The following is a 27076-nucleotide window of genomic DNA, read 5'->3' on the forward strand; positions in this document are numbered from 1 at the left end:
AGAGAGAGAGAGAGAGATGCAAATCTGACAGTTCAATCAAACCGCGTTTATGCTGGGAGAGACATACCGCAGGTCATTTCCTCATATTCCAAAAAAATGGAGGAGAACTTAATTATAGCGGTAGGGAATCACCCGGAGAGAGAGAGAGAGACGCAAACGCATTGACTTCCAATGACTTCCGTGTTAAAAAGTATAACATATTTTTGAAAAGGCTGAATAGTTTGCTATTTGAATAGTTCCTGCAGCTGAAATTAGGCTGAAGGAGTTAAATAAAGACATTAAATGTAAGTAGTAGTGGTGAATGAATGTTTACAAACACCTGTGTGTGTAAACCCAGAGATGAAAGGTTACCATGATGACGATTTTCCAACTGCAGCACTGAGTCCTATTAAGAATGCATTGAGGATTATATCTGACAATTTTGCCACCTGTTAAAAAAACTATGGCTCCTATCAAAAAATGACCAGACCGTGAGCATCAGGGAACCCCAATGAACTGATATATGTTGTTTTCTTTGGTTTTGCGTGTAAACTGTGGAGATGGGAGCAGTTTGTCTAAAGTGTACTTCTCTCTGTTCTGAAGAAAGTTCCGGAAAGATTTAACATGGGAATCAATTGGGAGCTAGCTGGACTTTTTGTCTCTTCATGCCCTCAAGAGGCATTTTGATTAATATTTCTTCTTAATTTTTTTTAATTTTCCAACCTAGGAGAGGTTTTCCTACGTTTTTCATGAAAAAATATGTCTGAGGAGTGTAGGGTTTGGGAAATATGGCGGCAAGTTTAAAACATTTTTTGGGGAGCACTGCTGCACTCTGTTTTGAGATCAAAGCACTCTAGACTTAACGAGCTGCTCCATCCACACTAATGTTAAAATCTGAAGAAAGCCTCTTTACCAAGCTCCAAACAAAGTTAATTATCTCAAGAAGTGTAAAAGATATGAAGAATCTGAATAACAAGTTTTATCGCTGAAGGTATTGTGATCATTTGAAAGTTGGAATGAAGTGTCTAGCTGAAATTATGTGGAAGAAGAAGCATTTGGCGCAAAGTGTAGGAAAAGAGGATTTGAAGGCATCTCCCATTGACTTCAATGTTAAAAAAAAGAGTTTAAAAAGCTGAATATTTCAAAAAGTATAAAATATTTTTAAAAGGTTGAAGGTTTCCCATCGATTCCTGAACAGGCTGAATAGTTTGATATTTGAATGGTTTCTGTAGCTGAAAATAAGCTGAAGCTATGGAGAGCCAAAGTATTGGCTGAAATAATAATAATAAGCGGAAAGAATAAAGATTTGAAGTACTATAGTGGAATGCTGTGGCACAGCATTCGCACTAAATATATGTTTGTCTGTAGAACTAGAACAATATCATAAGAAGAGTCATCGTAATCTATTCAACGCTAATTTAATTTCCAATGTTTTCAGTGTTTGGAGGCACGATGTCCAGGATGTACCGCTTCCCCTCGACTGATGGGAACCACCTCCGGGTGCTGGAGCAAATGGCAGAGAGCATCCTCTCGTTAAACATCCCCCGACAGTTTGTCAAACTGCTGCTGGAGGAGGACGCAGCCAGGTACTAACACACATTTACATTTCTAAACAATTAACTAAGGGCTACGTGGTTGCCATCACCAGAAAAACAAAGGCAAGTTTATTTATAGAGCACATTTCAAAAACAAGGTGCTTTACAATAAAGCCTTTGACACAGTGCAACAGAAACACATTCTAAGATGACCCTTAGATGCATAAGTGGGTATTTTTTGACCCGATGAGGTGGTTTTCTTAGAGTATCTTTGTAATTACATTTTTTTATCATTTCATATTCCAGCTATTCCTCAAAAAACATGTTTTGGATATCATGCCATTTTAAATTTAAATTGTATACATTTTAAGAAATTGTAGTTTTTGTATTACTACCCCAAGCTTCCATAAGTGGGTCAAAAATAACCCGCATGCATTTTCTATGGGATCCTATGGGAACCTTTGATTCTTATCACCTGTGGCTGTCAGGAATACATTCACTGTAGACCACACAGACTACATCACAAGTGACACCTCTCAGGAAGATTATTTTACACAGCAAGATCTGATACCTGTCAGTATAATCATAATAATAATAATACATTATATTTGTATAGGGCTTTTCAAGGACTCAAAATTGCTTTACAATATAAGGGAAGGTTAGGGTGGGGGGTATGGGACTATCAAACTTGATCAACCGGCATGGATTGATTGGGGGTGGGCTATGAGTAGAAGAGATGAGTTTTGAAAAGGGACTGGAATACTGTGAGGGTCTCAGAATAGCGGAGATCTTTGCATCAATATGTTCAAAACGTTTTTTTTTCAAAATGTAAAAAAAAATTCTAAAATTATAAATAGTGAAAAATTAAATATAAAATATTTCTAGTGTGAACCAAAATATAATACTAAATATTATACAAGTGATTTTTCTTAACAAAAATGGCATAAAAATACATATTATTCTAATACGGGTCCTTTTTGACCCACTTATGGAAGAGTGTAGGGTCCAGTCACTCGGGCATCTAAGGGTTAACAACATTCAAAAGTCATTCAAAAGCCAATAAAATAAAAAACAAGCTAAAAATGAATAAAACGGGTAGAAAATACCAGAAAGGGTTTCAGTACAGTGAAAGATATGATTTGATATAAAACATTCCTTAGTGTTGATTTTATAAAGAGGTAATAATAATAATTCCTTATATTTATTATAGCGCTTTACAAATACACATTACACACATATCAGACATGTAACGGTCATGTACTGTGGACCATACCCACAGGAGCAAATTCAGGTGAAGTGTCTTGCCCAAGGACACAACGGCTTTACAGACGCAGCGGCGGGTTTCGAACTGGTGCAACAGACCTGCAGTTTTCTTAGAGTTTGTTCCAAATATATAAACTCTAACTGAAAAGCAGAAACAATCCAGAAAAGCCAGAGAAGATCTGTCATTTTTGCTTGAAAAATCTAAAAGAGTCATTTGAAATGCATCTTCAGAAGTCTCATATGACTTGCTCTGCAGGGTGTGTGAGCTGGAGGAGCTGGGAGAGCTGTCCCCCTGCTGGGAGAATCTTCGGAGACAGATTGTCTCTCAGTACCAGTCCATAATACTCGCGTACCAGGAAACACTGTCGGACCTCAACAACTACAGAGGTTAGGTTACTTCTTCGTAGCCTTTGATAAAACAGTAATATCATTTTAAAACAAGCTACAGCTATTTCCCTGGTCTGTTCGCCACATATCATTAATTTTCCATGCTCTTGTTTTTGTGTGTACCCATCCTTTGTTGTCTACGTCAGGTCCATCGTTCAAAGCCAGCAACCTGAAGGCAGAGAGGAAGCTCGAGTTCATGCCAACCAACCTCCACGTTCAGAGGATGAGGGTGCAGGATCAGCTGGGCTTCGGTGAGACCTAAATCCCCCATGATAACATGGAGAAGCAAATCTAAAAACCAGCATCACAATACATAAATCACAACCTTATCTATTGCTTAGCAGGTTCACACCTACAATGCATTTAATTTGGTGATTCATTTAGTATTTATGTCTTTATTCATATACCAATGTGTAAATTGTATTTCACACATTTTCATATTAACAGTTTTGAATGTCATATGTTTTTGTATAATGTGCACATTTGTACTTCCTATATTTGTATTCTATTTATTTATTTTAGCTTTAAATGCAGATTTGTACTTAACTTCCTATGTTTGTGTTAACATTTTTACTCTATCTATTTATTTGATTGCATATTTTTTACTATTTCATGTTTTTTTTTATTGTACATTTTTACTTTGGCTTCCTATGCTTATATTGTTATTCCATTTTCTGTTTATATTTGTATTTTTACTTTACAGTGCAACTGTCTTAATACTAAATAAATAAAAAGAGCAATTTTTACACAAAATAAATGACTACATATTTATTTAAGATATTAATAAAACCTAATTTCCTCTCCAGAACACACGTACGATGTGATAACGATCGGAGCGCCGGCGGCTCACTGCCAGGGTTTTAAAAACAGCGGTTTGAGGAAACTCGTCCAGAAGTTTGAGGAGGCCAAGAAACAGTAAGTTCGGGGGGAAAGAGTTAAAAATGTACCAATATTGAACATTTATTAGAAAAATAAAGCTCATTTACATGTTATTTTTCCCCTTAATCGCAATGATTTCCTCTTATTCTCTTCTTTTACTTAAATGTTTTCAAATTTTAAAAACATTTGCTCCATAATGAATTATTTTGTGTGGATGATGTATCTTTTTTTGATTTGACTACCCTGAAGTCTTCTTTACATTAAAACAAAAAAACCCACAAATACATTTTTTCTTTAACTATTGCATTATTCATTTCTTTGGCTTCCTCTTAATTTTCTTTTTGTTACTTTTTATTGATCAGCGTATATGAGGAGGAATGGTGAGTTGTTGCATTGCTTTGCTTGTTCTCATTTGTTTGTACACCGTTTGTTTCTCACTGCTTTGCACCAACACAACAAACACATTCACTGTATATGTAACAAAGTTTCATAATTGTCAAACCTTTTGGAGGAACTGTCGGTAGGTTTAAACTGAATGAATGTGATCTGCACATAATAATGTCACGTGATGTATTTGGCATTAACAGTATTTAAAGTAGCTTCAATGTATGTTGCAATGCACACTGAGACATTTTGTAACACAGGACACAAAGTTTGTTGAAAGAACGCTCATTTTATAAATTCAGAAAACATAAAGCCAATATCAAAGCTATTAATACAAATGGTTTATCTGAATTTATAAATTGAAAGGAATCACCCCTAGTCTCGTTTATTGCAATGTAATGTCTCTGTGTTTATCTTACTTAAGCCGTTGGTAACCATAGGCATGTGCATGCTAATGCTATGTTGTTAGTTTAAAGGCCATTTGTTTTAGTCAACAGTCCACTTTTTACAGTTTATATCGGAGAGGGTCATCAGCATACTTGGCCATTCTGCTAAAAAACATGTGTCTTTGTTTCTTAAGCAGCGCCCTCTCCAGCTCGCAATCCATCGTCTACATTCCCCAGGACATAGTCAGAGCCAAAGAGATCATCGCCCACATCAACACGCTGAAGACGCAGGTCAGCTACTACGCAGAGAGGCTGTCCCGAGCCGCAAAAGACCGATCTGCCAGCGGACTGCAGAGGACGCTCGCTATTCTGGCTGATAAGGTACTTTACAACATCTGTCATTCATGAGCACTTAAAGGAACACTTAAACATCATCAATATCACTCGCCTTGTGGTGCCATCTATTGCCATTATATTGCCTTTCCCAATCAGACACGTCAGTTGGTGACCGTCTGCGACTGTAAGCTGCTGGCTTCAGCCATTCAGGCCCTGAACGCAGCGCGGCCCGAGTACATCGCCTCCAAAGCGTCTCCCTCCGCCGACTCGGAACAAGTAGTCCTGCGCAACGACCAGGACACGCTGCTCGCCAAGTGGAGTGGCAGCAACAGCCGCTCCTCGCTGCACGTGGACTGGCATGAAGAGGAGTGGGTGAGTTCATTAGGAATTACCACAACCAAAGGATTTATTTGTATATATTATTCACATAACAGTCACTTAATGAGTATCTTCATTTGTCAATGCACAAGAACATGCATATATTAATTTTTTTCATCCAATATTCATGTATTGGGTTTAAAAAGATGTATTGTAAACGACTTTTATAACACAAAAAGAAAGTATGAACTATGAAACATAGTTGTAAATGTGACATCATTAGTTCAAATCACCGATGTTTTGCCCAGGTAGCCGGAGACAAGAGTTAGTAGTTATGTAATCGAGCTCCAAGCTTGCATTACATACAATCTTTGTCCAGCAAAAATTGAGACGTGCTCCGTGATTTGCATAATGATGTGATTCATCTCATCGCTCATGCATCTTCTATCCCCTCTAGCGCTGTTCTTCTCCCTGGTGTAATTACTCCATTAGCCTTTCTTGCACAGCTCTGAAAAATGGATGACGATGCTTCTTGTCCGTCCCGTTTCAGGAGAAAGTTTGGGTGAATGTGGATAAATCTCTGGAGTGCATCATCCAGCGCGTGGACAAGCTGCTGCAGAAGGAGAGGAGGCCGAGCGTCGGCAGTCAGGACTGTACACACACTGAGCTGCAGGCTGGGGCCAGCAAGAAAGGTAACGCACACCCTCAATGTCCTTTTTCTATTTGTGTAGTAATTCAGCTTCTAGGCTGAAAAATATTTTGCATGGTTTTATATGACAATCTTATCCTTATAGGTTAAATCTCTCTCTTTTTTTGAAGATTTCTTTGCTTTATGGTTTGATTATGCAACAAAAAGTATATTTAAAAATAAATTCTGATTAGCAATGCATCACTTTTTTATGCAAGCCAAACTATTCTCTAAAGTCATTGAAGTTTGTATTTTATTCGCATTTGTTTTATTTTGCTTGCTCAATAATATGTTTTATTTGTAATAATGTGTTTAACATTAAGTAAATCAAGTAAGTAAAAAATAACAAAATAGCTCAAAGATGAATTAAACAACACATTATCAATTATCAAGTCTAAAAGATCAAATAAAAATGTATATTAGTGATTCACAATAATAGACTTTAAAGAGTATAAATTGACATCGATGTGTATGGCTGTGAAAAGATGAAGGAAAAAGAGCTTTCTGGATCAACCCAGGAAGTTTATCAGAGGAATCTCCTTCATTACCATCTTCATCATCCTCATCATCACCTCCACGATCATCACCTCCACCAACCTCCTCCTCTCTGCCCGCCCTCTCCTCTGCACAAGACTCCTGTAGGTTTATTTCATCTCTTATTAACATTTTTAGTTTTTCTTCCTTTGTCAAACACTTTTTCATTTCAGGATTCTTAAATACATTTTCTTTACTTACGGGTATTTCTCTAGTTATTCATCTGTTAGCTATCATGAGAGAAAACTGTCAAATGTGAAGTTGAAGTTTGTGTGCAGTCTTTGTTGTTGTCTCATTGGTTTGTCCACACTGTTGCAGCATCTCTGTAGCTTTAAGCAGAAAGTGTTTCCTCTCTAGCTTTGCTTCTGTTAGTGCTGCTCCATGCGGTTATATCTGAGATATTGTGCTTACTCTACATGTTGTACTGAACCAGGGTCACATCTCTATCCAGACTTTCACTTCAAAATGGTGCTGGCTATTGAATAAGCAGAGATGGATAAGGTATTCAGGTCCTTTTTTTAAGGATGGCAACTGATACCACTGTAAAGTCAAGTATAGTTGTATAGATCTCTGACCCTGGTTTGGAGGTGTGTGTGTGTGTGTGTGTCTCTGCTGCCCTGTTGGCTCGCGGTGCAGCTAATCATGCATGTTGCACCTCCGTCCCCAGATGGAACACCCTGTGCGGAGGAGGCGTACCCAGGTAAGAGCTGCTGTCCGTGCCATGCTTCTCTGCGCCTTTACCCACTCTCCAAGACTGGTTCAATATTTGAGTATCATGTCGGATTAGGGCATTGTCATTTTTCTTCTTGAGTTGGTCTTGTTAATATGTTTTTATCAGGTATTTTCAAAATCAATGCCAATCAAATGTTATTGTTTGATTGCTGTACATGCAGCTACTTAATTGTTATGGTAATACCATTTTTTATACAACTTAAGATCCTGGTTTAGCTTTACCATGTTCCCATCACACAAATCAAATAAGGCATTCTACCCAGAAAAACCCTTGAGGATTACATGATGTAACTGCTACGAGACAACACACTTATTGGGGTATATTAGGAAGAAACTACATTATTTTCTGTTGGAAAAAGCAAAGAACTTAAGACTGGAGCTGAATAATATATTAAAGTGAGATATTTAAGTAACTACTTGACTTTTTGCTTTTTATTCCCCTTTAATTTCACTCAAATGGACTCTTCTTTTGAAATATGGTTGTGGTAGCTTGTTGTATTTGTGTGTCAATGTCCATTTGGCATATGTACGGCATTTTAATTCTCCCAGTTCCGTATAAAGAAAGAGACGAAGTGCTTCTGCTTTTCCTGTTGCTTCCCTGTTTCATTTGTTTTCTGTTTCTGTCTTAACAGCCCCTAAAAGATCTTATAAGAAACCACTTTATTTGAAATGATTCACACTTAATATCACATCTCCAATAAAGTCAGATTGCATTGTGTTTATGTTTAGTCTAACCTCTGTAATGTATTTACGCTCTCTGTGTCTGTTTCCAGGCGAGTGGAGCGAGGCGCTGTACCCGCTCCTCACCACGCTCACCGAGTGCGTCGCCATGATGAGCGACAAGGCCAAGAAGTCCATGGTGTTCCTCCTGATGCAGGACAGCGCCCCCACGATAGCCATGGACCTGTCGCTGCAGTACCGCCGCGACGTCGTCTTCTGCCAGACGGTCAGCACTAACACACACCCAAGAGATCTTACACACACACACACAGTTACCTGCTAGAACGACTCTCAGCCAGGGAATCAATGAAGAGTTCATAAATCTTTATATATTGCAAAGCTGGAGGGTGCAAATGTCACGTTTATTCATAAGCCTATGGATTACTGTAGACACTAAGAGCCAGTAAAGAAAGTGAGACAAATATAGAAGGGATTTTCTTCACCTGCAGACCCTTCACACTCCCACTCTACAGACGTTTCATTTCCCTGAGCCAACGTTAAAAAAAGAAAGTGGATTTTTGTCTAGCAACTTATTATTTTGACAGCTTCCTATTCCTGTAGTTTTGGCTCACTTACATGAACAGTTATTCTAGAATCTACAGTAAACCTGCTGAGTAAATATATGAGATCTTTGAGCCTCCTTTGTACACCAGCCGTGAGTGAGTTTGATTGAGATCCTCAAACTAATCAAGTTAAACTGATAATTACTCAATTAATTATTTAGAAGGGAAATTGTTAAAAAATAAGGAATACACTTTTTTTTTCAGCACATCACTTTCATGTTCTGTATTAAAAAAAATATAAACAGATTGCATCCTCACTTTCAAATGAAATGCATTCAAACGTAGTTCCGGTACAGTACAATGTTAAAACAGTGATACTTTATAATATTTGATAAATCTGATAGACTTCATTATTTTGTCCCAATCAGCGTTTCCGCCAGCGGGGGGGGGCGGGGGGGGGGCGTTTTGCCGTAATTTGACGTCCAAAAAATATTTTTATCGTTTAAATGACAAAAAGGAAAATGACATCCCTCTGTTGGAGGGGCAAAGGAGGCTGGTGGGATTTTTTTCGCCGCCAGCAAAGCCGGTTCCTGGGACGGAAAAAAGTGTACTGCCGGTTAGTCTTGCCGTTGGCTCTAGGCCCGAGTCTGAGTTGCCGTCATCCGATCCTCCGCCAGCATCCCCGGCCCGTGCAGGTGCCCCAGAGCCGGAGTTGTTGTCATCTAGCCTCCCAACCCATCCAGAGCCTACACCATCCGACAATGTCACTTCTACACCCGTAAGCCACGAAGAGAAACCGGTCAGCCACAACAAAAATAAGTTTGTCTGGACCTGGAAAATTAAGTTCCTGTGGTTGTGTTATAACAAAAAAAGTGATAAAATGTATTGCACACTATGTGTAAGGGAAAAAAAGCACAACGTGTTCACCACGGGGACGTCCAACTTCAGGGTGAAGACTTTAGAGATGCACATAAAGGGGGGGATCACAAAGCAGTGCTAGAGGCACAGAATTTACGAAAAAACAACGTTACGTTACTATTGTCTATTGTGTGTGTGTGTAAAGAGACAGTATATAAAAGGAACGGTGCAATTCAATCAAAAAATTGTGTGTGTGTGCATATATACGTAAAGCCATAGTATTTATAAAGCAATAGTATATATCTCCCCCCCGCTCTCGGGGTGGACGCCCTCTCAGCCCTGGTCTGGCGGAAACACTGGTCCCAATTATAGATTAATGAATAATCCAGCTGTGATGAATGCTGTAACACAAACAGCCTCCCTTTGTCTATGACCTCATGTAAATATGTGTGTGTGTGTGTTGCAGCTCACCGCTCTGATCTGCGGGTTCATTATCAAACTGAGGAACTGTCTCCGTGACAATGGATTTCTCCGACAACTCTACACCATCGGCCTGCTCGCTCAGTTTGAGTCCCTGCTCAGCACCTACGGTACACACACACACACACACACACACTTAAACACACACACCTTTCACAATAATCAGGTGTTAATGGTGACCCATGTTTGTGTTTTCAGGAGAGGAGTTGGCCATGTTGGAGGACATGAGTGTCGGCATCATGGATCTCCGCAACGTCACCTTCAAGGTAGGAAGATGTCTGATTATCACCATGACGATTTTGTAGCTGCATGGAAATAAAAAAAACAACATTTCTGCTAGACTATTCTTCTGTTGTTTTTTGCCGTAGTTTAGTGTCATATCATTTGATGTCAACTTGGATGCTTTTCTTACTTCTATTTTACTTGCCAAGAATCATTTTTTACCAGCGCTGCTATGATTAATCACTTGAGAGCTTGTGGCAACTATTTTAAGAATCAATTTATTCTCCTAAAGTTCCTAACATTTACTGAATTCAGCTTAGTTTGCAATTAATGATACGAAACTTTTGGTTTGTTCTTTAAAAAAAAATGTATTTCCATGCCTGCATGTTCCCTTCAGGTGACCCAGGCCACCGGCAGCTCCGCCCCCGACATGCTGCCGATCATCACGGGGAACCGGGACGGCTTCAATGTCCGCATCCCTTTGCCGGGGTCCATGTTCGACGCGTTGCCGCGGGAGATCCAGAGCGGCATGCTGCTGAGGGTCCAGCCCGTGCACTTCAACGTCGGCATCAACGAGCAGCAGACGCTCGCTGAGAAGTGAGTGAGGAGGGGAGGAAAGAGGGCTGAGGTTTTGTCATTTAGCAACTTTTAGCAGGATGTGGTGCTTTGAGCCATGAAGGAAACATTTTGTTTTCCTTCTGTTCAGGTTTGGAGACACATCCCTGCAGGAGGTCATCAACATGGAGAGTCTCTCCAGACTGAACTCTTACTACGAGCAGTTCAAAGAAGTGCTGCCTGAGGACTGTAAGTAATAAAGTGTGTGTGAAGTTGAGCAAATACTAACAATAACATCAAGGCAGGGAGCATCCTCTTACTTCCAGTTGGTGCAGTGGCAGAATTTTGGCTTTAAGAATGAATGACAGATAGATCCAGCAGTAGAGGTACATTTAGTTACTGACTTTTAACTAAGTCGACATCGTGCCACTTATAGATTACATTACATTTCAACCATTTTTTTAAGAGCTACAACTTTTACTGTTTTGTTTTGCAGTTTCTTTTCAAACTTTAGGGACATTTAGCTGACAATACTTCTGTGCTTTTACTCAAGAGTTTCTAAATGCAGGACTTTTACTTGTAATGGAGTACTTTAACGTTGTGGTTCTTAAGTAAAGGATCTGAATACCACTTTCTGTCGGAGCCAACAGCTATTTGTACAGATACTTTGTTCAATTTTCTCTTCTTCTTTGTTCCACATTTTTCATTTTCCATCTCCAAACCCCCCTCAGGCCTCCCCAGGTCTCGCTCTCAGACGTGTCTCCCCGAGCTGCTGAGGTTTCTGGGGCAGAACGTCCACGCCAGGAAAAACAAGAACGTAGACATCCTGTGGCAGGCTGCTGAGGTAGAGATCCTGCTTTTAAGTACATCAAATATTACTCAAAACGTATTAAAGAATTGAAAACCTCACACAATATGCTCAATATGTGATTTCTGCCACTTAGGGTCTCTCACTTAAACCTTCCCTCCCTCTCTGCCTCAGATCTGCCGCCGGCTGAACGGCGTGCGTTTCACCAGCTGCAAAAGCGCCAAAGACCGCACGGCCATGTCGGTGACTCTGGAGCAGTGCCTGATCCTGCAGCACGAGCACGGCATGGCACCGCAGGTCTTCACGCAGGCCCTCGACTGCATGCGCAGGTAGGACGCCCTCACAGTGCCTGAATGAAAAAAAACATACAACTGAAAATCATACAAGGGCAAAAAAACGTATTTTACTCTAAATATTTATTGAAAGCACTAAGGTCAAAGGAAAACAAATGTATAAAAATGAAATCCGGACACGTACGATGTTTTGCCCATGTGTGATTTTAAACAAACGTTGCCTGTTTCTTCTGTGAAGCAAACTAATCCAAAGTTGCCGGTTCATCTGAAAGAGGATACTTGAACCTTTCACATGGCAGCTTACTTCACCAAGCTCTTGTCAAACAGTTAGCTCACCTTCTTTTTGAGACAAAGGTCTGGAGGAAAGAGCTACCTAAGGGATTTCAAAGTGAGAGGATCCTCTTTGGATTGTGTGAGTGCTTCTTGCTCCGTTTGTTCTGTCTTTCCATCGTTGTCTCGTCTGTAAAGTTTCTGAGTCCCTAACAGGCTGGCAGTGTTTTTATTTATCTGTATCATCGGAGCACAGTTCTATCGGCGCCATCTTTTGTTTCCCTTCGTGCCTCCTTCTTTCCTTCCGTTCTTCCGTTACAATAAGGTGGTGTTAAAACATTTACTTTTGTCAGTGTTGGACTAAAATACTACACGAGTAAGATTAAAACCAGAAATCAAAAAATAATACAAGATTTTGTTGTATTTACGTTTTAAAGTGTACAACCGATTTCTTTACTTTTGCAACTGAGAAAAAACATCTTAAAACCACATATTTCCACAAAATATGTTATTTAAATACCTTTCCACAAAATGTTAAACAGTTTGTGGTTTCGAAAAAGACATCTACTAAAAAAAGACAGAAAAAGGAGACTTTAGGGGCACTTAAAGGAATGTATGTTCCCCAAACAGAGCTTTATTGATATTGATCCAGGAGCAGATTTTAAACTCAAGTGTTTGTATATTTCTGTCTAAAAATGTTTGTGTGTTCAGAGTGGAGTTCAATGTGACTTTGTGATATTAGAATGTAAAAGAAGATGTGATTATAAAGGCACTGTCATTCCAATACTGGCATGGTACGACATCTCTTCACCTTTTCCTCTCCTCACATCTCTCCCTGTCTCCTCCTCTTCTCCTCATCAGCCGGCGAGCATGAAAGCAGCTTTTTGATCATTATAACACTTTTATTCATGCTCTTAGGAATGATTTTGAGCTGTGACGCATGTTAGAAAAAGCTTGAAGATATACCCCCCATTATAATAAGTTCACTATGAATAAGTGCATCCTTTAAATACATTTTGAAGTGAAATCTGAACCAGATACTTACTGCATGTTAGCATTTCTCTTAAAGAAATAATCCTTCTAAAAGTGTGTTGTATTTCTTATCCGCTTGCAAACACAATAGGCGCTTTCACACCGGAGTACTTTTCCCAGTATAGTTCCGATATAGTTCAGAAATGAGCGTTCACACCAAAAAAATCCGGAACTAGAGTTTAGTTCATGAGAACCTTTTCACCCCCTTTTCAGTCGCTGCTAGAGAGCAGGTACTTTCCTGGGAGATAAAGGTTCCCATTTCTGATTGGCTGGGCGGATTGCAAACCACGCCCCGTAAAACTCCCAAAAAGTGTTGTGAAGCTGCCATTTTATTTGCTCGCATTAGCATTATTAGCATTAGCATTAGCCCAGCGCACAAACGCAGAGAGACTAACTTATGGCAACACAAAAGAAAACGTGGGAGCGGTTGAGTGATGAGGAGGTGTCGGCGTTCTGGCGATTTACTCGGAAGGAGCTGCTGGGAGTCCCAGCAGCTCCTTCTGAAGCCAGTCCCCAACTCCGGGGACTTCGGGTGGCAGTATACACTGTGAAGTTGTTTGCGGCCTGCCAGTGAACCCAAAGCAGCAGAAGAAGACGAAGTGACGTCAGCGGCTTCATTTGCCTAATCCTCCCTAAGGGACTTATTCCGGTGTGAATGCGATCTGCTCTTTAGTTCATGAGAACTAAAGAGTTCTGATGAACTAAGTTCTCATGAACTAAGTAAGGCAAAGTACTTGGTGTGAAAGCGCCTATAGTGTATATAGTTCAAATTCAAAATGTCGCATAATCCTACATTTAAAGGGTGTTTTTCTGCATATTGGTTTTCCAATTGATGCAGCCCATTCCTCTGGACACTTTTCCCTTCCTCCTTCCTCACCCCATGTCATAAAATATCTAAACATGGTGAGCCATTGCTGTTTTACTTATCTTCTTTCCTTTTTTCTGAAAGACGTGGAAACATCTTTCTTAATTTTCTCTTTTTTCTCTTTTTTTCCCCTCTCCCTCTTTGTCATGATTTGGCTCATTTTCTATTCTGGTTTGGTTTGTAATTCATTTCCACCTGTTGATTTGAATGACTTATTAACATTCTTATGTCACACCATGGAAACGGCTGTCTATCGTCTATTCTTTGTCATTGTGATTATTCGCCGGTATCACCTTTTACTTTTCCATTTCTCCACGGTGCATGCATATATACATGCCATCTTTTATTTGGGCACTTACCTCCTTCCTTTTCGCCATCTTTCATTGTCATGCTTATCTCCTCTCCTTGTTTCCTCTTTTCATTTCCTCCCTCAAACCTGCTTTTCTACTTCCTGCTCTTGCACCACCTTCCCTATCATCCAACCTTTTTGTTGCCGCTCCACACCTCCTCCCTCCTCCTCCCTGTGCCTCAGAATTGGGACGAGGGAGGGGGTGATCCAGAAGAACCTGAGCGGCTTGTTGCCGGTGCGGGACCTCCGGCTGGACCCCAGCCTACTGTACTCGCTGCCCCTGCTGGCCTTCAGCCCCAACCTGATGGTGGTGTGGATCTTTCTCAGTGTGGCCTATTTCCTCGCCAAACTCCGCTGCAGCTGAGCGTAAACACCCTCTCTCTCTCTCTGCCTGAGGAAACGTGGACATACTCCACACGGACCCCTGAGGGTGTTTCTGAAACTGTGCCACTGTCCTGTGAGTGTGTGTTAACCATACACAGTGATACTGTCCCAGCCTCACCAAGGACTTCACACCTGATGCCCCGTTTACCATCAGCAACACCACCTCTTTGGTTTTGTTTTGGTTTATGGGCACTTCCTGTTTTGTAGTTCTTCCTTTTGCTTGCAAGGTTAGCTGCATTATCATTCTCCAAAAACATCACTTTTTCTGTACGATTTCTATGCGTTTTTACACATTTTAACAGCATTTAAAGTCTATATTCAGGTAAGCAAACAGCTTCATATAATGTATACATAATGATCTAGTGTTATTCAAAGATAATCAAACACATACTGTAAGGCTGGAGTTTCCAGTTGCATCCACCCTCGGGACAATTCTTTAAAAATAGGTCAAAAATAAATGCAGCCAGCTTACTGTGAACTCAGTCAAAGTCGTAGCAAAAAAACGACTTTATTGGATCAAAACAACATCTTTAACTCTTATCATTTATATTTAAGATTTAAAAAAATAGTCCCAAACAGTTCACGTCTCACTGATACATCTGTAGGCTGTATCGCCCTCTAAAGGACAGAATGCTTTGCCTTGTTCTCCATTCTCTAACAACAAAATATACGCAAAGTGACAGTTTATATATCTGTAGGCCAGAAATGACGCCTGAATTGTGAATATGTATAGTAATATTCAGAGTATGTGTATATAAATCTTGCTTTCAGGAAAGAGTTATTGTTGATAGTAGCTAGCATAATGGGAAAATAATTCTCTTAAATCATGATCTGCTTTTATCATTGTCTTCCATGTGCTTTGGCACCTTACAAGCTAAAGACGAGGGAACAAAAGCTTTTAATTTGTGCCAAAATGAGTAAGCTTAATTTAGCTTATATATGCATACAGTATATATTTCCAGGCAGTATTTGCTTATTTTATTTATTTCAGTCTTCCTGCTTTTTATAACCGTGAAACGCTTCTACTTGCACTTTCCAGCAGATCTGTTTACATGCAGCTTTACTGTTCTGACGAATGCTATCCAAGCCTTTTATTGGGGTACAAAAAGTCATCAATTCATCCAATAAGGTGTCTATTTACCCATATATCAGAATACTGATAAATGAAGGAGTAAATTGGGATTTCTTCTAAGATTAATAAACATTTGCTAGCTTTTCACGCAAATTGACAAAGTTAAAAAATCGTTTTAATGATGAAGCTAATGTTTGATATTCAGGGGGTTACCGTGCAGGATGCTGTTCATCCTCCAGAGCATTTATTTATGTGTATCCGTTTACAAGAAACTCAAATTGCAGATATAATCGGTAGCGCATTTTCTTTTTGCACTCGAGCTGTAAGATAAACGAATGAGGAATGTATCCATGCTTGTGCCAAATGCTTTAAGTCAGGTTTTTAATGAGAGAATTCAGGTTGTAGGATTTGTGTTGTACGAAGAGTTGAAGATGTGATTTCTTTGTCTAAATGCACTCCACCTCCAAGTTAGTCTTTCGGGAAAATGAGAGAAAAACACGCCGGGAAATGCGTCTTGTTTGGAGAATTAATCTGTCATGAACGTACTTTAAATTCCTTTTGTTAGCCCTGCTGACAGTCAGAATGCGAAATATATTTAGTTTACTAACATATCTAAGAAAGAAACGGCAAATTCTCACATTTGACTCACTGAAATAATCAGAAATGTTGCGTTATTGCTTAAAATATGACTAAAATAATTCATATTCTATCAAAATCAGTTGCTGAATAACTCTCTCAATCAATCTAATGATAAATGGAATATTTATCCAGCTTTAATATCACCCCCGCTTTCTAGAGCTTCCTAAAGAAAGTGTTATTGTGTGATACTGTCTCTTGTATATGTTTCAATGTTGTGGGAAAAATATATATTATTATACTTTTAGCGCTAAAGCCAAGCTCTTATTTCCAACACTGTTTAACACTCATATTTCAGATATAATGTGAACATATAAAATGTTATTTTTTAGTACAGGTCCGGTTTTGACTGAAGAAATGGGCTCAAATGGCAATTAAGGGAATAAGAAGGATCAGAAAACGTGTCAAGCTCTCCTTAACAAAACCCTCTGAAGAAACAAAGAGGGTTCAAGTTGCTCTACACATTATACAAATCAATATCTGCCGCTAGCTCTCATTAACATCGACCCAGTAAGGAAATGGATCAGGACAAAAATATCCTCCTGTGGGGGTTCATCTCGTGACCCCTACTCACTCCATCCCTTTCTCTCTAAGTGCTGAGGATAAAACATTGAACATGCTTCATTTGCAGAGCTTCTTTTTCTATGAATCACTCAGTGTGCTCCACCCTGAAATGATGAACAAGACATTCTGGAGTACTTTTTTTTAACTGAGACAGATGTTATATATTGAGCTTATATTTAAACAAACAAAAGTAATATATATAAATGCATCTAATATACAGATATCTAATTAATGTATCACTGAGCAGCAGGGATGTGAAGGAACTGGACTTGTTTTATATATGCTTTAAAATGAAGTAATTCCTTATACATCATTGTTTAATAATAACACTAAAGTGCTTACTAAAAAGTATTAACTTAAAAAGACGATATTAACCTTTTTCTTTAATTGTTTTTTAAATTATGATTCCAGATGTGTCAGAGAATATATTTGTATGGCTGTACATAAATTGTCTTTATGTATTGCCTTCAACATTTGCTATATATTGTCCTTATTTCTTGCAGAGATTATATATAAATATGTATATATAAATCTATACGATGTGAACCCATGTCACTTTATACCGCAGCTAAATATGTTATATGCAGATTTATATGCTATGTTTATCGTGTATTTAATTACTTCTCAACTTGCACTTTAAACATCTGAACCCTCCTGTCAACAATTCAGCTTATATGGTACTCGTTAATTGTAATAATTAACATGTTATTTGAAGAAAAAAAATGTATTTACTCGTATAATAATGACCGACCAATATGTGTGATTATTTTAAAAGGAAGTTATGTTAAGAGGTTTTCCTTCAAAATTCTAATTTTACTTCAAAGAAATGTGTATTGCAGCTTAAGCTAAGAGATCTTCTTGCTTTTTTTTCATCTTTCAAAGTTAACTTGTACAGAAAGGGTTGAGGAAAGGTTGTTCTGGAATATATTTTAATTGTTTTTAATTGTTAAGTGAATGTAAAAATGATTCAGACAGATTGCAAAAAGAAAAAAACGAATTGCTGTTAAACATGTGGCGGTGCTTCTCCTCTGTCATCAGCTACATGTCAAAAGGCTCTAGCCTTTGTCTCCATGTTGCTCTACATGTACCACAACACCAACAAACCCTGCAGTCAGTGTGTCCCTGAACACCACACTCCTGCTGTAATAAACCGTTTCTGCGTCAACCTGCAGAATATAACCACTCTGAGGATATCTTGTGATCTTTAAAGTTTATTTATTTATACATTTTTAACATGACCTAACAATATGTTTCCTTAACCTTCTTTAACTCTGCTTTCTCTTAACTCTTCTATGTCTGTCTCTCTGTGTGTGTGAATGGTGTTTGTTCACTTTGAAGCACTTTTGTTACTTAATGGAATACTTCACCACCAAAATAATCATTATTATTAGTATATATATTTATTATATGAAATACTCCCACCTCGTCATACTAAATCTGAACAGTTATTATGAATGGAAGTAAATGGGTGTCACTTTTACAAAATTAACATTTCGTAAAGACATCCTTTTTTTTTCATGAACAAAGTGCATTTATTTGTGAACATTTGAGCATACAAATAAATGAGACTTATAGATTTATAAATGGATATATATTTTTTTAAACTAACAAAGTTTAACTTAATTCATTTAAATTTCTCACTTTTTGAAAAATTATTCTTTCACCCTGGCATTCCAGAGAAACATCATTTTCTTCAGTAATTGAATGTAACACAGTGTGAGGAACTGACATACAAGCGGCCATTTTGTGGGTGAACTATTCCTTTTATCTAGACACTCATTGATTGTTGTTAATCAGAGAACCCTGCAGCAAAGTAAGTATCATTTCACAGATTTTCATATCATTTGTATTTATGATTTTCCCCTCACTCATTGTGTCTCCTCAGCGAGGGCTGCCGGCGGGAAAACACGGTGAAGAACGTTGGGTGTCGTAAGTACGCCTTTAACTCGCTGCAACTCAAAGCCTTCCCCAAACACTACCGACCTCCTGACGGCACCTTCGGGAAAGTGGAGACCTGAACGCACCACAGGGAGTCGGCATTATTACGGGACAATATGGCTGCTTTGTTTTGGGAAGATCAGACTGAAGGTACCGTGTTCCTGTCACCTGGTTACTGTTTCACACCTTTTTATAAACAGTAACTCTATTTCTACCACCGTAGTATATGAACCGTTTTTAAGTACTGTATTAGATGCCATATTATGCATAACACGCTGAATACAAGAATCTGGTAGCAGAATGTTTTTATTTCTTCTTATTATAAATATGTAAATGAACAGCACCGCCTCAGCCCTGATCGAGCACTGATATAATGGAGCAGTTATATTTATGCTACACACTGTAAATCAACAGATGAATCATTACTATCACACATGGCTGAATCCAATTGTATAAAATAACGGTTTTCCCTTATCCAGCCACAGTATTTAGACACATTTGTTGTTTTTCGTACGCTTCTCATTGCCTGCCAATGTGTTACCATGCTATTTGATATTTAGACCCTGTTGTAAATCCACAGGAAATGTATCTACGTATAAGGTGAATAACAGAAGATTGATATTAAGAATAATGTAGACAAATTCGCTTAAACAAGGCTTAAGCTAAAATATATAATACATACAAAGTATTGGAGAAATTCAGAGTATCTTCATGGAGTTGGCAGCCTTCATATTTGGCTTCTATGCCATTTGAGTTTGCTTTTATTATGAAAAGGACAACCTGTTATCTTAACAACAAATACAAAAAAGTTGAATTATTTTACAACATTTTCTCAATTGAGGACAAAGGGGAACATTTGCTTTGCATTTTTACGCTTATTTGTAGTCATTTTGATCACTTTTGGAGTATTTATGCCACATTTTTAGTTGCATTGCTGGTTATTTACCACACGAGGGCGCCCATGCTCTTCCCTTCCCTCACTAGTGACTTATCTGTGAAGGAAATGATTCTAATGTACCGTGAACCACACTGTTTGATGGCAATCCTCCTGCAGATCACTCAGAAAAACATGTATTTCTGTATTTACCTGTATTTTCAACATTCAAACATACTGTGCTGTATTTGGGGATTTTATTTCATGTTAAAAACTTCTGAAGACATCTGTGAAGGTTTGAATGTTGCTGTTATATATAACTATCATATGCTGAAATAAATATCAAATGGATTGTTTCTCTGTCTTTAGAGGGTTTTTTCAAATGAATATGACATTGTTATATATTAATTAATGCATACAGATTTCAGCTGACTGTCTTTGCTGTATTTCTATGGGATCTGAACACTTTTTTACGTTAATTTAAAATAAATAATTCTACTTACCGGCAGAAAAGTTGCAATGTTTAGTGGAAATAAAATACGTTTTAAATCGATAGTAATAACTACTTTCTTGCTTTTACTTGGCAACAATTTATTTTCACTTTCATGTTTTGAATCAATATGCAAATGAAAATGTATTGTCATGAAACGTTTTTAAATCCCTAATCAAGCCTCCAACTAAAGAACGTTTTGAGATCACTTTGAAAAATAAACCATTCATCCAAAAATCCAACAGGGTGGTGTCACTTCACCCAAATGAAAGTTTAACTACAATTTCCAGCATCAATTTCAAACGGGATCCGTTAGCCTTAAAAAAAAGTATTTCTAATGATTAATAATAAAACCTAATCGATAGTTTTAAACGTAAAAGTGTCAAACAAGAACATTAAGGCAAGTAAAGTTACCCTGAGGTGCTCTACCCTCACTGCCCCCATTCTGTAAAATGCCATGTATTCATTCATGTATTTCATTCCATCAGGGAGCCTGGAGCTATCGCTGCATACGGTCATTCAGTTAAAAAAGTATTTACATTAGCATGTTTGTGTATTCTATTCGACGAGTATCAGCTTGGTTTACCAGGTATACGTACAAATACAAGGAATATGACTGCTTCTGGTTCCTCTAGGGCAGGGGTATTCAACTAAAATTCAACGAGGTCCAGTTAGAGAAAATCTCCCCATGCAAAGGTCCGGAACATCAAAATGTCTAACTTGCTTTATGAATTAGTGTGATATACATTGAAGTAGCCTGTAGCTTTATCAACGTCTGCATGTAATCAACAACCGACTGCCAATCAAATAAAGAAAGTACAATTCAAAAACAACAATATTTATTGTCAATGAACATTGAACTATACAGTAAATACTGTGGATATGTGTAATGTTCCTCTCGGGCTGCATTTAAAAAATAAAATAGCTTTGTTAACCGTTTCACATCATGACTTAACAGTTTCAGACGATTATAGAACTATATCAGTCTTTACACATCATAACAATTGAACAGTTTTAAAGTTTCTCTTTCTTTCCGTCTTATATTGCAGTCCCTCACTCACTTTTTTGAATTGAGCTTGAGCTTGTCCTGCCAGGAGTTTAAATCTGGGCTGAAATGGTGTCAGGGCCATTCTCATACACACATGCAGGTGCTCATTGGTTAGCCTCGGTTAGCTTGCCCTGGAACGATATTTAGTTTTCATTTTGATCCTGGTGGACTGATCATATTGGGCTCTGAGACTGCTTATTTTTTGTGACCTCAGTTCTGATTTGAGAGGGAATGTTTGGTCAAACACTTTGTGTTTTGTCTCATAGTGGCGTTTTGGCACTTTTAATCAGGGTTGGGAGGGTTACTTTGTAAATGTAATCGGTTACTGAATACATGGCTCTGAAAGTAATCCGAATACAGTTAGAGTTACGTGTCTTAAAAAAGTAACGTATTCAGATTACTTTTAGAATACTTTTGGAATACTTTATTTTTCCATAACAGATGGGTATGTTTTGGTGAACAGGAGACACTTATTTTACTGTTTTAATGGCTTATCAAGAGCACAACTCAAACACAACATATTTGGGTCATTCTGGACAGCTCCCTCTCATCTGCACCCCACATAAAAAACATCACCCGGACTGCATTATTTGTACTCTCTTAAACCTTTCCTTAGAATATATTATGAATTGTCAGGTGTCCTTGGGTGCTTTGAAAGGCGCCCCTAAATAGAATGAATTACCATTATTATTTATTATCTGAAACGACGTAATAACTTTTAAAACTGTTTCCAGTCACTTGCCCCATGCATTCAGCAGCAGCAGGCCATTCACTTTGATTTGATCCCGTTATGAAATGTCATCATTTCGACAATAAAGAAATGCTACATAAACGTTATCTTGCACATTTTATCGAACCATCTCCGTTTCTATATATTTTAAAAGAGATCTCTCTCTGATCTGCGTGCGGGGGCGGGGCCTCACAGACATGCTGCAGCGCTGTGCAGTGTGCACACAGTTCTGCTGGTAATGAATATTACATTTTATGAGGAAACTTTTCCACCAATAATTCCAAAAAATATTCCAAAATGTATTCACATTCACCGCTTCTCTCCCTGTATCGCTAATTATTCTCTTCACTCACTTTCCTCTCCTCTTCTATCTGCCACTCTCTCATCTCTTCTTCTGTGTTTCTCTCCCTGTATCGCTCACTCGTCTCTTTCGCCCCCTGTCGGCGGCGGTTAAAATAGAATCGCCCCGTCAAAATTGAAATCCCCTATTAATGTATTGATTATAGGTCCGGGTCCGTATAGGTCGGCGTCTGGGTCCGGATCCGGACCGCGGTCCGCCTGTTGCCGACCCCTGCTCTAGGGCTATTATGTAACAAGAGTGTGAAAGAAGATATGTAACTATATAACGTTTGCGTTAATATGTGAAACAACATAACATTAAATAACTACCTAACATCAGTGCTTGAATTGGAATAAAAAAGGTGCCAGTACTCTAAATCAGCAACTGTTTCAAGTCAATTTATTTATACAGCCCAAAAACAAGTATAAACGAAGAACTGCTCCGACTGCCGTATACAGGCAGTAGCCTCGATATACGCCCTTTGGGCACCCACAGGGCGCAGCAACTTCAACGTGCCGTTCTCCTGACTGTCAAAGCGTGCCAGCTGGGCAGGCTGATTGAAGTGGGTTTGTGGAAGCACCCTGGGCAGGAATGCCACATTTGCCCAAAGGGCAACACCTGAGAGTCCCACCTCGGGCATGTATTGCTTACGGAGAGGACATGCAACTCCCCAACTCTCTTCCCTGAGGCTATGGCAAGCAGAAATGCTGCCTTCGTGGGCAGCCACCTAAGCCCCACCTGGGCCAGGGGCTCGAAGGGAGGAGATGATGGGGCATCCGGCAGCAGGGGCAGGTCCCAAGCCGGAGCCCTTGGGGTGCTAGGGGGATGCTGCCGTAAAGCCCCTCTCAGGAAGAGAGACACAGACGGAAAATATTCGGTTAACGCAACCTCTGGTCCTGACGCTCTTCTAGGTAATCATACATCCTGTCATGTACACAGCTACAGTTGGGCCTTTGTTATCATGTGCTACTCTAATATTGGAAGAGTACATTCAGTATTTTCACAACCTAAATATAACGGTGTCAAACAGCAACATTAAGGCATTTAAAGTTACCCCGAGGTGCTCTACCCTCACTGACCCCCTTCTGTATAATGCCATGTATGTATTCATTTATTTCCTTTCATGCCTGTCGTAAAGCAGACTGTCTGGGAGCCTGGAGCTATCACTGCATACGGTCATTCAGTTCAAAGCGTATTTACAGCGGCGTGTTTGTGTATTCTATTCGAAAGCTGTCTATGGTCCTCAGTTAAACACGGGGAAAATAGTCCTCTATCGAGAAAAATGTAAGGGGGTTTCAAAAAAAGGTTCACCAAACACTTAATAATAAGCATAAGGCGCTTTCACACCGGAGTACTTTTCCCAGTATAGAAACCGTACAAGATACAGTCACCAAACCTTTCATGAGTGTAGTAGAGATAACCCTGTCAAAATGAAGGTCAATTTTTAAATGGGTAGGGTCTGAGAAAGAAGCCAACAACAGGAGGTTAGAGTTGTTCCCAATTTGGCATCCCACTATGCAAAATACATCTATTGTTAATATTTTTGCTTGACATAAGAACCAAAGAGAACATACAGAATATTTAAATTCAAGTCAGCAAAGAAAGTTTATATAGTAATTTGAGACAAACTGGTGGAAGCAGAATCAGTTCCTGAGTCTGTTCGTGCCAAGAAAACTTCGATTAATTTCCCTGAAATAGTAGCCGCCCCTATACGGCCCTCAGCACATTGTTTAGGCCCGCTTTAATTTGTGCAATGTGAAACCGATCCAGATTAAAAAACATACTAAAGTATCAATCTCACTCTTATTGGGACTAAAAGCTTGTAGGTTCCACAGTTATATATTTTGATACTCCTATGCGCATGTTTGCAACCTTAGTGGGGCTCTTAGAGGTTGTATCTACAAAGTCTGTATGAAAAACTACTAAAAGATATATTTTTCTCCTCAAAAGTAGGCTTTTTAGTAGGTCACATGTCTTGTTAACTAGTTAGCAGATCTTGTTGTTGTGTTGCCTTCTGAGCTGTTTTATTCATGATGATGATAGTGGGCAGCTTTTCTTTGATACAAGTGAGACTTCCACGAACCCCTGAACTACATCACAGGATTTGTGGTGACCGAGATTAATAAGGAAATCACCTGCTTGTTGTGGTTACAAGAAACTAAAAACCACTCTGTTTTTTATCGGAAAGATTTAGGGGGGTTTCAAGGAATCATCCCAAAGCCTGGTGTCTGACTACAGGGAAATGATTTCCGAAGAAGGATCTATAAATATCAGTCATGGCGATTGTACAAAGCGGCAGTGTTGTGAGCCTTTTGTTGTTAAACTTGACTCAATGACTGTTTGTTTTCCTGTAAAACTGCTTCAGGAGTTGTGTAAAGTCCAAGGCTACGTAATGAGGTTTTTAAAGTTTCCCTGCCACCATTTCTCAAAAAAAACGTTCAGTTTTGCTTGATTTACCAGATATAAGTACAAATACAAGTAATTTGCCTGGTTCTGGTTGCTTTTAAAGCTTTTATGTAACAAGAAGATAGCCGAATATACAATTTAGACAATAATGAACATCAACATACATTGTCTTAAAGTCAAACTTTTGTATTTGTTATCCTAATTGTGCAGTAGGTTTGTTAGAGGAACTGTATACATTTAACTTGACACTATTTTGTAAATGTTTGTGCCAGACTTTGTTTCCCTACAACCACAGCAGTGAAGTGCGGCACATAGCCAATCAAAAAACGCGCCAAAGCAATGAGTTAGCCAATCGTAGCACAGCAGGAAGAGGTGATGCAGAAGTGCATGGTGCCGTTTGCGTTAGAGATGGCAAATCCGGATCCTTTTACGGACTCGGAGTCTTCTGAGTCAGTCATTGAAGAGATCCGGATCATTCGAGTCATTTGAGTCATATGAGTCAGCATCACCAAGAGCGTAGAAATCCTACCGGTGAAACCGAAAAGTTGTTGCATTTCACGAGCATATTAAACTAACGTTATATTAACCTCCGCTACACAGTGTATTTTGCTTTAATAAAAAATGTTGATCACAAAAAAAAAGGGTTATTTTGTGATTTGGCGAATCTGAGTCTGCTGTTGACTCGTGCATGACAACGAGTCTGCTGGATCTCTGGATCTGCTGCTATACGGTTACGGCTCTGAGTCCGCACGAGTCTACTATGTTTTGCATAGTGAGTCAGGATTTTTGCGAATCTCTGAGTCTGCTGTTGACTCGTGCACAATAGCCGCGGGAAGTAGGGGTGCTGGAGGCGGGGCTGCGAATGGTGTACATTTGAAAAACTTCATGTTACTGTTGTTGAAATCTCTCACCCACTTTTGTCCGCACCCCCTAAGTAAAATGACTTCACAGTTCCCGCGGCTATGCTCGTGCATGACGAGTCTGGATCATGGATGTATGGTCTGGATCTCTGGATCTGCTATACGGTTACGGCTCTGAGTCCCCACGACTCACGAGTCTGCAGGAAGTGAAGGAAGTTCCCTTGATTCAGTGAGTCTGGATTTGCGAATCTGAGTCTGCTGTCGACTCGTGCATGATGAGTCTGCCTGGATCTCTGGATCTGCTACGGTTACGGCTCTGAGTCCGCACGAGTCTGCAGGAAGTTTCACTGATCCACGTCCCCCGAGCCAAACGATAACTTCTGGCAGCTATCCTACTTGCTAAAGGCTAGGCAGATGGACTGGGGTACGTTGTAATGTGATTTTACATGTTATAAAGAGAGTAGCGAGTGACGCAATTTATAGTTTTAATTTGTACGTCACCAGGTATAGGACTCAAAGGACTCGGGTTAATGGACTCGAGACTCGTCACGACCAGCTCATTACTAGGATCCGGGTTAATGATCCGGATGAATCAGGACTCACCCATCTCTAGTTTGCGTATGAGAAATAACATTAAATAACTACGTAACATTAATACATACAAATCTTTACAAGTCATGACAGCAAAACAAACTACACACAGTCGCTTACATTTCACAAAAGCAGTTAGCCTGAAGCTGTTTTCCTTCTTGTCTTAGCATTTGCAAGCTAAGCTAACACCAGCTAAGCTAACAAGACTTCAGCTCCTTTTACAGAAAATATACTTAACCATTTTGAAAACCCAAAAAGGTGAAAAAATATATATCATTGTTATCGAGCTCCATTTATTCTACAACTTTATGTAACATTTACCAACGTTGTCCAAATCTTGGGTGCAGGAAGGAGCCGTCCCAAAACGGTTCTTCCTAGGAAGTCGTAAATGTCTTTCCTGTAATTGGAATCAAGACGCCTGACCAAGCCATGAATAAAGACCAATAGTCTGACATCAACAAGTGTTTTGGAAATGTTGCCTTTTCAAAGATCATGGGAATAAGCCAACATGTTCTGGAATAAGTACTGTAACATTTGTGGGTAGGCCTATTGGCAATGTCACAATGATTACATCTTGCCTTGTCAACAAGATACAAGTTTGTATTCTTAGGGGAAATGGGAATTAAAGGAACACATCACCACTCCTTCGACAACAGAAGTATCTTTCAAATCACATGCAAACCTGAACAAATTGTATTTGATCCAGGCTCACATTTGATGATCAACAAACTGGGATATAAAGTGCGCAGTCACTTCTGGTTTCCTGT

At 39.1% G+C, this 27076-nt stretch overlaps 1 protein-coding gene across 1 annotated transcript in view; it reads left to right on the top strand.

The window, feature by feature from the left end:
• LOC117477417 (inositol polyphosphate-4-phosphatase type I A-like) overlaps window positions 1-20200 on the top strand; it is a gene marked incomplete in the record, with an annotated part of 33056 nt that extends 12856 nt beyond the window's left edge. The window contains 17 exon segments of the mRNA XM_034124074.1: window positions 1418-1565; window positions 3034-3164; window positions 3311-3415; window positions 3971-4079; window positions 5008-5194; window positions 5306-5521; window positions 6018-6159; window positions 6641-6793; window positions 7357-7389; window positions 8195-8367; window positions 9969-10092; window positions 10181-10248; window positions 10602-10801; window positions 10911-11008; window positions 11491-11603; window positions 11742-11896; window positions 18918-20200. Of these exon segments, the coding sequence (XP_033979965.1) occupies window positions 1418-1565; window positions 3034-3164; window positions 3311-3415; window positions 3971-4079; window positions 5008-5194; window positions 5306-5521; window positions 6018-6159; window positions 6641-6793; window positions 7357-7389; window positions 8195-8367; window positions 9969-10092; window positions 10181-10248; window positions 10602-10801; window positions 10911-11008; window positions 11491-11603; window positions 11742-11896; window positions 18918-19050 (2288 nt within the window).
• Between the last annotated feature and the right edge of the window lie 6876 nt (window positions 20201-27076).

This window comes from Trematomus bernacchii, unplaced genomic scaffold (assembly GCF_902827165.1).
Source record: "Trematomus bernacchii unplaced genomic scaffold, fTreBer1.1, whole genome shotgun sequence".
Lineage (NCBI taxonomy): Eukaryota > Metazoa > Chordata > Actinopteri > Perciformes > Nototheniidae > Trematomus > Trematomus bernacchii.